At 38.7% G+C, this 12,963-nt stretch overlaps 1 protein-coding gene across 2 annotated transcripts in view; it reads left to right on the plus strand.

The window, feature by feature from the left end:
• The window catches only part of efnb1 (ephrin-B1), a 176,647-nt gene extending 164,324 nt beyond the window's left edge, over positions 1–12,323 (plus strand). For both annotated transcript variants that reach the window (XM_073058127.1, XM_073058125.1), the window contains exon 5: positions 3,521–12,323. In XM_073058127.1, the coding sequence (XP_072914228.1) occupies positions 3,521–3,906 (386 nt within the window). In that variant the 3' untranslated portion in view covers positions 3,907–12,323. The remainder of the gene's footprint in view (positions 1–3,520) is intronic.
• The last annotated feature ends 640 nt before the right edge of the window (positions 12,324–12,963 follow it).

Raw genomic sequence — 12,963 nt, forward strand, 5'->3', positions numbered from 1 at the left:
CCCAAGAAAGATCTAAAAGGTGAATGCCATTCTCTCCCCTTTTCCCTGAAGGGTTTGCACATCTATCAGTCTCTTTAGTTAGATCTTGCCCCTTCCACATTGTTTGAATCAGAACTGAATCTATCATGGAATGCCTGTGGGGGAGGAGGAGTCTGGGATCAGGAAGGCTGTTTCTTTGACTAGTCTGTTGCATCTATTATCAGACGCTGCATGAAGCACATAATCTAAACAGTCTGTTCACTTTCCCTCTTCTGATTTTTCAGCTGGTGCCTTTGGATATGAACTTAGTAATTATTGTCAAATAATTCATTCAATACCCTATAAAACAATCAATGGAATTTCGTTCCTCAGTCCTTTAGTTTTCAGTGTGCACAGTTCTTAGTTTCCTCAGCCAGTGTGTTTAGAATGCCACGTAGACCTTATGAACATTACAGGAGATATTACTTGCAGACCCTTTCGTGTGACACATAATGTTAGGATGTCCCAAATCGGCAGTAAAAATAAAGTTCATGCCAAAAAGTAACCTCTGTATGCTATTACTGTTACTTGTTGTTTGTTATTACCATTGTTTAATCAGTTGTACAGTGGTCTCATAAGCAGCAAATGAGATGATCGCTTAGTAGACATTGACAAAGCTGGCCAGGACCTGAGCGAAATTTCCTCTTCAAAATAAAAGTAACACTTAAATCCGCCCTCTCTATGTGAATTGACAGGCAGGATTTCATGCATGGTGAACAAGGCAGTTCCTGAGCTTTTAAAATGGAGCTTCAACTTATTTTAGCAGTTGTCATATGGCCAAGCTGACACCCAGATAGGAAAGAGTTAATGGAATCATAGAGCAATTCAACTCGGTTAACTTCAGACACCTTCAGCCCAACAAATCCATTCTGACTGCCGTGCCGTCCCATCTAGTCACAAAGTCTTTTGCCTGACCTGTATCACTCTAAGCCCTGCCTCACCACCTATCCGAGTGCTTCTTAAATGACACTGTTGGGCCTGGCTCAACTACTTCTTTTGACCACAGCTCGTTCCAAATGTTCACACCACCCTCAGCGTGAAGAAGTTGCCTCTTAAGTCCTTTTTAAATCATTCTCCTCTCACCCGAAATCTATCCAGTCCCCCACCCCCACTATTAGTCTCCCTGACCCTGGGAGAAAAAAACTGATGCCATCCATTTAGCTTTACCCGTCATAATTTTTAAACATTTCTATAAGGTCAACCATCATTCTCCTATGATCTAACAAATAAACACCTAGTTGGCCAACCTCTCTATAACCTAGGCCCATCAGTCCTCGCAACATCCTCCTAAATCTTTTCTGCACCAGTTTTCCAGTTTAACCACATCTTTCCTAGAACAAGTTGACCAGACTGTACACAGTACTGCAAGTGCAGCCTTCTCAATCACTTATAAAACTGTACCATAATGTTCCAAATCCTATTCTCATCCCAATTAGAAGTTAAAGATAAATCATTTTCAGTACTCATTCTGATGACCACTTTAGTGCAATGATAATATTAATGACCTTTGTAAAATATACTACCTTAGTTTTACAGATAGGAAAAAAGAAGCTAAAAAGTAAGAAATAGGGACAGGTGTAGGCCCTTCAGCCATTGTTTAGAACTGATTTAAAAGGTGAGTCAAAAATAGAAATTTAATGAAAGATTTAGTAAATGATGGGACAGAAGAAAAGCCCCAGCGGGTAATCCAGGAGTGTAAATTTCATTCCGCATCTGCAAGGCAGTAGTCTTAACTGAAAGGAAACAATGGTAGGAGCTACTCACTGTGTAAAAGCTCCTCTAGTAAAATCTGCTTGATTTTCCTTCCGCTTATTTCAGCAGATTGAAAATTAGGCTGGCTGTGTTGGTTGTCCAACTCTATCTGCAATTTTTTTTTTGAGTTTTTCCCAGGCAATTCTATGTAGTCAGACTGGAGAACGAATTCCAAAGGTGACTAATAGTTGAGTTCTAAAGTGAATGACTGAATTATGCATTATGCTGTGCTGATGGAAATGCACCATGGCCATCACTCAGGTCGAACCCAGCCAAAATGCCAGCAGCCATTTAAAGGGTGGTGTGGGATCTTCTCTGCCCCGTCTCCCCAGGAGCCACATACACATCTTTATCATCTGAATTTATTTAATAGGTTAAGAATTAAAGATTATGTTTCATTTGTGTTTATTTCCCATTCTTCACTTGAAAATTAAGATCATTGGTAGCTGAGATAACTTTTATCTGAACATAAACTAGGTGTCAGAATGAATGTGAAAATTTCTTAATGAGTATTTACAAGGCAGGACTGAATTAAAATTTAGATTGATCTATTTTGCCCACATTTCACAGCATAGGAGATTACCATTGTGCGATAATAGTGTTGCATATAGATTAGGTTAGACTAGTTTTCATCTTGGCAGGAGTTGGATCCCATGGGTTCCAACTTGGAGTGCAGTGTATTGAAAGCTTCCTTAACAAATGAATTTTGAACGAATTGATTCAGCAGCACCCTGCTTACTTGTCATTAAAGAAACCAATCCTAATAATAAGGTTAAAGGGGAGATATTCCAGAAACAAATGACACTAATTAAAAATTTAGAGTGCTTTATCAGCATTCCCTTCGTGCTGTTATTTGTCTTACATCTGTCCTGCTCTCTTTCTGTCTCTCACTTTCTATTTTATGCATTGTATTGAACTTATTTATAATCACCCTTCACAGATTTACATGGGAATAATTCATATTTTTGTTCTAATTTACATTATTCTCCCCTTGTTCTGAAATTTGGCCACTTCTGTTTTATAAATCACTATCTCTCTGGGGTATGGGAAAGAGACTCGGTCATTCAAGGGCTCAGTAATTTGTGCTGATGATTTGTGCACGCCTACATGTCTGAGAGAGTAAGAGACAGAGATAGAACTTGAAGGCACGTTATCTTTGTTCCCTCCTGTTCTGAAGATGTGAGTTAGGATTGTATGTACCAGTTACCTGTTCACAACTGGTAAATTATGAAAACAGTATACGTCCTTTTACAACATTTGTCAATGCGTTTTAAGCTTTCTGTTGGGGTCACATTTGAAACCTGATGTAAGGCAGCCACACTGCAATTTACACAGCCCAGGGTTGACAATTCACATATTTGTTGATTTTTTGTATATTCTAATCTTGTGGGCTGAGTGAAGGCATCGGTGTGCCCCAGAACTGCTCAAGTACAGAGTGAACAATGCCTGCACGACTGCCAGTGCCTGCTGGGCTGCTTGCATTGTGCAAGAGATGGGTAGCATCAAGATCAGTCAAGGATGGAGCCTCTCTTTCTCAAACTTTTTTGCGAGCAAGCAGAGTTCAGCAACCCCATATCTTTACATATAGGCCATTATCCAAAATCGAAAACAAATCTGCCGTTTTGTAAACTTTTGCTTTGCTTTAATGATTTTATGGGAATTAGCCTAAGGTAACTCTTGAATTGAACTAATACACTAATTAGAACCCCCCCTCCGCTAAGCTCACTTTCTTCCTTTTCTCTCTCCACAGCAACCGATAGTCAGATTAAAGACAAGCTGAACAACAGCGAAGGAATCTTTGGCTCCAAAATGGCACTCTTCGCTGCAATTGGAGCAGGATGCATCATTTTCATCCTCATCATCATCTTCCTTGTGGTCCTCTTAATAAAGTTTAGAAAGCGACATAGGAAGAGTTCCCAGCAAAGATCAGCAGTCCTTTCCCTCAACACGTTGGCCAGCCCAAAGTGTAGTGGAAATAGTGGCTCAGAACCCAGTGACATCATAATTCCACTGAGGACTAATGATAACAACTATTGTCCTCATTATGAAAAAGTTAGTGGTGACTATGGCCATCCAGTGTACATTGTTCAAGAGATGCCTCCACAGAGCCCGGCAAATATCTACTATAAGGTTTGACAGCCAAGACACAAGAGAATTTGGAGTGTTTCCTGGCCTGCTTATTGATACCTAAAGCTTCTCCTAAAACATACAGACTTCCTTCCCATATACAAAATGTCTTTGGGAGAGTATAGATAAGACTGACAATTCAAAGAAGGTTTCAGTATTAAGTTCACCAAACTTGTGTTTTAAAAAAAAGAGGAAAAAAAAGAAAAAAAGAAACAGAAGATGACTTTTCTTTGATGAAAGGGAGGCTGAAGAATGGCTGTTCCTGATAGGCCAGGATCTTTGTTTTGTTTTTCGTGCAGCCATTCCCTCAGTATGTAAAAGGCTTGAAAGAGGGAGGAACATGCAATATATCTCTCTCTTCTATCTTCTATTCCAAATGCAAGAAAGGTTTAAAATGAAGCAAGAAGATGAAAGCCTCTATTTTTTGAGTTGTGAGGAGAAGCCCTGGTTTAAATGCTAAACAGGGACACCGCCCAACAGATTGAGGATTATGAAGCAGTTGGTTCTCTGTGGCACAGGGGACTTGGAGCTGCTTCAAATATTTTTTTGAACTCCAACTGCTCAGGTGATGAGACTTGCAACGCAAAAACTCTTGATGTGGGTGGGGGTGGGGATGCTGGGGGAAAGGATATTTCTTGTTTTCTTCGCATACTCATTTGAGTTACCCCTCACTCCATCTTGTTTCTTGACTTTTGATTAAATGATATGTTTTTGATGTATTGTGATCTATGTAAATTATAAACATACTTATCAATCTATTAGTTTATATACAAACCCAGCTTTTACCTTTCCCCAACTCCTTTTTAAAAAAATATTTTGTCAAGAAATGCATAAGTGATTAGCAATGAAATGCCAGATAAACTTTGGCAATTGGGGCATAATTGATTGCTAGTTGGTCTTAAGGTTAGCCTAGTTATTGTCCAGCCTAGGATTTGTACTTGTGTTGTTGGGGTTTGCCCCAGTTGGCCCGGGCTTGCCTGGTAGAGGTATGCAAAAAATGATCAACTTGCAGAGTGCAGTACTTGTTTATGGTGGCCATCTAGCCCAGTCTCTACCATTCATTTCTATGAAATTATTGAGTTGTTATTTTGCTTTCTGTTTCAAATTGTATAAAGCAGCAAGATGGCAGGGCAGCTTTAAGGGAGAGAAACACTTACATTTTTCTTCCCAGGTACAGTCACAGGTCCATCCTGATATACATTGGTGTAGGGTGCAGCTGTACTAGCAGACTCTCCAGTTGGGAGTGGGTTTATCGTTCTGAATTTGCCTACAGGGATTCCCAATGTGCAACAAGTTTGTTGCAATTACCAGCAAGTTTGAGAAAGCAGGTTCTCCATTGCCCTTCAGAACATGCAGGGTGATGAGATGTTTCATAAAGGTGATATGAAAGGCCTGAAGCTTATGGCTTGGAGTGATTGCCATCAGCCCTGGTGTTTGCTATCCATGATACCTTCAAGTGGGGGCTCTTTCTTGAACGTTAGTCCAGTGGGCAAGTACTTGAGCTGAACCAGCTCTCTCTGTTTCTTTGGTTACTGCCGGCTTGTCAGTGTATCAGGGGAAACTGCTGATGGCCACTGGACCTTTCATGGAAACAACTTGATGGCTGGAGATTGTTTGATGGCTTACTGGGCAATTCAGTTTCATACTTCAAAATTGGTTAATTCTTCTTTTCACTTCCCCACTTATTGAGGGAATTTAATGTCATAAGAAAATAAATAAATAAAACTTCAGCTTGTCCGGCAAACATCTTTCTCTGCTGCTACATATGTGTGTCTCACTTAACTATGACCAATACCCTACTGAGTCTGCTTCAGTTGTTAACCTTAAGTTTCAAATGCCTTATCCAGCATGCACCAGCTCACCTTCCCAGTCTTCAGTTCACCAGCCAAAAAAACTTGTAGTTTAATTGCCACATAACATATCACATCAATTGAAGTTGAGATGGATATGGTAGTTTGATTGTGATTGGACTAATCTATTGATCACCTATTTGGTAAGAAAATCTCCACAAATGCTCATGCCCCATTCTTTCTGACCAGTCCATTATAATCCTGTGATGGCAAATGTCTAGCATATCAGGGAATGGTACTGAGCATATGAAAGAGGATTCCATTCAAAGCAACACCTTTCCAATATATCTTAATTTCTGTTCTTAAGCACACTCTTTTAATGTTTTTCTGTTTGTTAGTTGAGAAACTTGATGGTATCCTATATGCAACTTGTTACAGTAATAAAATAACACCCATGCATCTTAAGAAAACCTTTAAAAATGGATCAGTGAGGTGACAGTGTTCCTAACAATATTGTCTAAGGATAGTAATACCCAATCAAAATTACAAGGTCTGAGTGACATGAAAAATGATGAGAGAGAAAGACTTGGTAAATTACAGAGTCAATAACAGAGGCGCAAATCCTCATTCTTTCCCTTCCCACAAGAATTGGGCATATTTCTTCCTACATTCTGTGATAGAGACCACAGTGTCTGGGAATAAAGAAAGAATGGAGCATTTGGCTCAGGGCAGTGTGGGTACCTGGAGGCATTGCCAGGGAAATAGCTAGTTCAGTCACTACGTTTCATAAATCATGCTAGCAAAAAAAAACGCTTTCTAAAATTATATTAAAGTGGCAAAGTATGTGTTTTTGTGGGATAAAAACAGGCTGAAGATCTCTCAGCAAGAGCAGTCTGAGAAAATGGTCTTTTCAAAAGTATTTAGGAAAGTACACCAAAAGTTAGAATATTCTTTGAAACAGTTGTATGCACACACTCTGAGTCCAGTTTTATTTATGGAGCTGGTGTGTGAGTTGGGTTCTGAAATGTGGCCAGAATACAAGCATTGAAATGGATACAGTCTGTTCTCTGATTGAATCAGTCTCAGATAAAAGAGTATTTTGAAACATCTTGATTAGTTACAGGTTTTAAAGGGTTTCCACACTACTCTGATTCCTGTCCTGATGCAATTAGATACTGACGGGCCCATTTGTTCCAGGGCAGGTGATGCATTTGATTGGCTGAATGACAAAAATTTAGTGAATGAAAAACAATTAATAGACACTCCTTCCTTCCAGGCACAGCTGGTATAAGGCAAAGGACTGCTGGATGTACAGATGTATAGTCTTGCTATTCACAACTAGACAAAGATTAAATGATGAATGAAACAGACCTACAGTACACATGCAGATAGACAAACATTCACAAACAATTATATAACATGGTTTTGATATGATTGCCCACATAGATAGGTATAGATAAGCAATTTTTCACATTACACAGACATGTAGGTAAGATCTGTACACAGGAATACAAGGAGGATTGTGGTTTCATGCATCTATATCCAGACAATTGCCTCCTACCCTCAAGTAGCTGGAGCAGACAAAAATGACTCAAGGGAATAACACAATCCTGTACGCGACTGAGTAGTAAATTGCGTCATTTGAGCAAGTTTGTGTTTCTCTGGATTGTCAAGTTTCTGGAGTGTCACAGAAGTGATCGCAATCACATTCACTCCAGCAAAAGTACATTTAAGAAAAATGGAGGTCTCTGTGGGAAGAACTGGTTAGATTGGCCTTGAAGTAGGTTAAAAGGTTGGAACAACAGTTTGGGCCAAAGGGCCAATGCTGTTCAATGTTCTATTTTCCATTACATTACACTGAAATCAAAACAGCAATGCACAATTGAATTTTGAGGTATTGATATCTCAATATGAAGTATGTAGGAATTATATATTACAAAACTGGACCAAGTTCCACAGCTTATTCATTCACTGTGTTTCAGTTATCTGTTTATACCATTGTATAAATAATTCTATGCTTTTGTCAAATCACATTTAATAGCATGCCCTTCCCCTAACCCCATACAAATCCTTTTTAAACAAGATAGATGCTTATGGATCTCAGACTATGGAATAAGTTGCTATGGAAGAGATGAATGCATTTCATCTGTGTTTTATTCAGTTATTGCCCTTCCTCCACTCTTCATCCTGGAGTGCGTCATATAATTTACTATCGGCCTCTGTTATAATCAAGCTGAGATGAGGAATTCACCATTAAAGCAGATGCTGCTTCCACATTATTTTTTCTTATGGGAAGTTTCCTAAGGATGTTAGTGCAACCTGCCAAATTCAAAATTTACTAACTTCAAGTTCTCAGATATGAGTTGGGTTGAGGTAGCTCTAAGAATTTCAATTAATCCTCGTAAATGTTCTGTAAGAAACATTTTATTCCTCCTTTATGCTCTTTATTCATTCTGTATCCTCATCTTAATGAAATGAAAATGTGTTACAGTCTCTACTAGTTTCATCATTCATTCCTTATACTTAAGAATAGAATTCCTAATTCCTATCCATTCTTCCTTCCCCATTCCCCAGCTCGTAATTGTTTTAGTGTCTCTGATTGTAGTATTTATTTTACATTCTTTATCCAACATATCTGATTACTTGAAATGAAATTTCCAAGAAAATTATGTACAAATTGAATCACTTGGAACAAAAACCAGGCATAACAGATAGAGGACCCCAAAGTTTCTCTTGTATCTTTGCATCTTGATAATGAGACAAGCTTACTAAAACCCAAGTGCTGCCTGTATTCAGTGCATTAAAGGTGATCTGTAAGGACAAGGCATGAGACAGATTAATATTGTGATATTTCCTCCTACTGACCAATATCGCCAAGATGTCTCATTAAATCAGTCAGCAGCCACAAATGCTGTGTGGTCTGCCCTTGAAGTGAATACTCATGGTGACACAGGATCAACCACAAGATAAAAATAGATCTTGCCATTGGATACTAACAATCATAGAGAGACTCTTCAATAATATGGTAGTGTTCAAAAAGTGGCAGCACTGTTAAAAGAATTAATTCTCTCCCCTGATCGGTTAATGTAATCTTTCTCCCACTTTTATACTTGTGCCCTGCTAAGACACCAATAAGTTTTCAGCACTGTGCCTCAGTACACATTTGTGACCTCTGAGTGTTTATTAATTGCAACTATTTATTTGCAGAGGATTGTTGCTGGAGTTTTGAGGCTTTGGCACTGGATAATAAGCCTGAGTGAGAATAGCGACTGATACTTTCTTCCCTTTTGGATCCAGGCACTGAACCTATTTTTACCATCCCTATGACTGAGATGTGTGGCGCGTGGCCAAGTGGTTAAGGTGCTGGACTAGCGATCTGAAGGTCGTGTGTTTGAGCCCCAGCCGAGGGGACATGTTGTGTCCTTCTGCAAGGCACTTAACCACACATTGCTCCAGTCCACCCAGCTGAAAATGGGTACCGGCAAAATGCTGGGGGTTAACCTCGCGATAGACTGGCGTCCTATCCGGGAGGGAGTCTCGTACTCTCAGTCACTTCACACCACGGAAACTGGCATAAGCACCAGCCTGATGAGCCAATAAGGCTCAGGACAGACTTTAACTAACTTTATGACTGAGATCAACTGAATCCACACAGACCACTGAGGGGCCCTTTATCTCTATCACATTAGATGCAGAATCCAACAGGAGAACAAATTTGGAATTTGTAACAATATTTCAAGTGCCTCCTCCTTCCATCTCCAACCACAACAATGTACATTCTAAGGTACAGCTTACAGCTATTTTGTCCAATTCCTGAGTATAGAAAAGAAGAGGTCTGAATACTTAGCTGGCATTAGTGTTCATCTAATGAATGCTGTTGTTAAAAATTCTTGAAAGGCCAAAACTAACAGTACCTAGTGCTCAGACATTGAAACATGATGGTAATATGATAATACAGATTCCATGATGGTAGAGGGGAATGACATATCAAAAGACATATGAAAGTTTTGTTGCAACAAGTGAGAAGATTGTTTCCACCTGTTTCAAGCTGTTGACAATCCAGGCAAATTTCCCCTCTTAACTTCAGCAGTGATTGCTATTCATTAGTTATTTGAAGAGATGGATAGGCACCATCCACAAACCCTGCCATAACCAACTTTCATGCCATCAATAAAATGTAATCTATAGTACATAAAACATTGTACACCTGCCCAAGAATCTTAAAAGTAACTCCAAATTGTTTGCCAATGAAGTAATAGAAAGAACATAACATCAATCAACTTGAGTTAGAGCCAGCTTATTTCAATGCAAAGATCAAAACACACCACAGATATTTTGATAACTTCAATGACAGGAAGAAGGCAGGGGAATGGAGTTGAGAGGGGAAAATAAATCAGATGTGATCAAATGGCAGAGCTGACTCAATGGGCTGAATGGCCTTATTTTTCTCCTATGCCTTATGACTTCACTCAGATAGATAGCACAATGCTTTTTTTAAATAGCCGAACATCAACAACAGGATAAATTACAGGACTAGAATTTGATGGAAATGTTATAAAGGTATATGGATATTCAGCGCTGATACAGTAAACAAACTGTACGTCACATTATTCCTTCCTATTCTGACCTCTATGTCCTTCATCCAGGTGTATGTATTAAGCTCCTTTTGAATATGCACAATAATTTCATATGGTATTGGTTTTGTTGTTTTATCACACTGTGTAAAGCAACACCTCTACAATATATTTTTTCTGTGGCCATTTTATAACTATGCCTTCTTGCACCGACCTCACTCACAAGTAGTATCAGATTCTCAATTACTCTATCAAATTTCTTCATGATTTTAAATACCTCTGTTTCCCAGCGCAATGAATTCCTTACTGTTGAGCATTTCCTGATTTTTGGAGTCTGAATTCTTTTTTGAATTCTGGCAACTGCCTTGTTAAAAACTTTTTTATATCTTGGTGTCCTTCTTTGAAGTATGAAAAGGAGAACTGTACATGGCATGCCAGGTGTGGTCTAACCAAGGTTCTGTATAAATTCAACATTAACTTCCTGCTTTTGATTTATTCCTAAAATAAACACTTTATGGCTTTGTAATTGGGTGCATTGGAAGGATATTCTTCATCAATTAGCCCTGCTCCTCTGCACTTTATCCTAATCAGCCTATTGGAAGAAAATGCAGCCATATCATAAGCATTCACACAGGAGATTCTGCAGCATGTGTTCTCTCCACCGCTCATCCAACATAGCTCACAAGTTAATCATTTGTGGCATATCCTTCAACTAATGGCCAAAGCCTTCCTTGACAGCACCTCTCAAACCACAATTTATTGCCCAGCAATGCAGGGGTTGCATATGCTTGGGCAGTGAATGCATAGGTGCACACTAAATCTGGAGATCCCCCCCTCACCCCCACCCACCATACTGCTTACTCAGGTAGACAGACAACAGCACTGTGGGAAAACCTTCACCACATGGACTGTTCAACAAATTAAATTTCATTACTTTCTTAAGCAACCAGAACGAATAAAGAAAATAAAAGTTCAACCTTCCAATAAGTATAAAGAATCACAATATCATTCTAAAACACACAAAATGCTGGAGGAGCTCAGCAGGCCAGGCAGCATCTATGGAAAAGAGTATAGTACATGTTTCAAATGGAGACTCTTTAGCAGGGTCGGCCCGAAACATCTCACAGTACTTCTTCCACAGATGATGCCTGACCGGCTGAGCTCCTCCAGCATTCTGTGTGTGTTACTTGGATTTCCAGCATCTGCAGATTTTCTCTTGTCTGTGACGATACTCATTCTGGTAGGTCTGCTAATTGCCTTAAGTTTGTCGTCTCTGGTTATTGACGCTCCTGTAGGTGAAGACTATCAAAACATGTTAGTTTTTTTTAGTGACTTGTGTGTATCATAATTACCCCATTTAAATTCAAATATTCCAAGGAATTCCTGGTGCCAAAATGACCTATCTCATATTTCACCAAATGGATTTTTCCCCACTCCCTTTGTGTCTTTTAGTGTTGTGTTGCAGTTTTCTGTGTTGTTTGCAGTTATTTTCAATAAAGTTAAGCACTATGCTTCCAATTCTTACACCTCTCTATTAATGTAATATTGCTGTAATATCTCTGCTTTTCATTGACCTACAGAGTCTATGTGCAATGAGCTGTAACAAATTTTATGGAAAATCCAGTCTTTAGAATAAATAAGTAGAGGTTTTTCAAAGCAGGATGTTGGAGACTAAGAGTTGAGTGGAATCCAGAGGACTGGATCGCAGTGTTCTAATTATTTTTTTAGTGTGAAGGGCAAAAGACTCATTGTTATACTGTAAGTAGCAACAATGTAATGTCCAGAAATAGATCTTTGTGAACACATACTCACTACACAAGAAGATTAGAGGAATTCTTACCAATGCGGTTTAGATCAAGTCAAAGAGTGAAACATATATACAGAAAGAAATCTGCATACATACATGAAGCAGGGTATAATATTGCAGTGAAGTTGTAATATCGCTTACGAAGTCTCCAGTCACCAAATTTCTATCAATCAGCCACATTTCACACTGCTTCCGAGTCTGAAATTCAGTGCTTTTATGTTTTAAATATTAATAAAATATTGTATTGAATTTTGACTGAAAGTATATTTTTTCATTTTATTCATAGTTCTTTATCTTACAAATAGCATACAGAACAAAAGAAATTCATTTCAAAGCAGAAATTTTCTAAGTCTCAGCCTCATGGACTCCATGCCTTTATTGATTAGTGTACCATACAAATAATAGTTGATGGGCATATTCAATTCACTGTGCTTCTGTCCAAATCAGAATATTTTGATGGTTTGATGGTTCAGATATTTTAAATGCTAATGATTTTGTCTGATATCACTAGACAACAATGATTCTGCTTCCTGAGTACTTTTGGGTGTGTCTTATGGATTTTGGGCTGTCAGCCATGAAAATCACCATGAAATTTCCCTATCTCACACCATTTTTTAAAAATTGCCTACATTTGTTATTTTAATTCAGAATTCAAATCAGAATAATTGATGCCAAGATTAAGGGAGGCATTTTTCTTGGTCCATAAATCAAGCAGGTCATCAAAGACATGTAATTTGAAAAGCTTCTAGTGGGACTGGAGAAAATCAGTTGGAAGACATTCAAGGATGTTGTTGAAACTTTTCTTGGCAACTACAGAGCACCAAACTACATGCAGCTGGTTGAAAACATACTTCAAGCATGCAAAACCATGAAGTGCAACATGTCACTAAAGATT

Source organism: Hemitrygon akajei, chromosome 10 (genome assembly GCF_048418815.1).
Source record: "Hemitrygon akajei chromosome 10, sHemAka1.3, whole genome shotgun sequence".
NCBI classification, from domain to species: Eukaryota; Metazoa; Chordata; class Chondrichthyes; order Myliobatiformes; family Dasyatidae; genus Hemitrygon; species Hemitrygon akajei.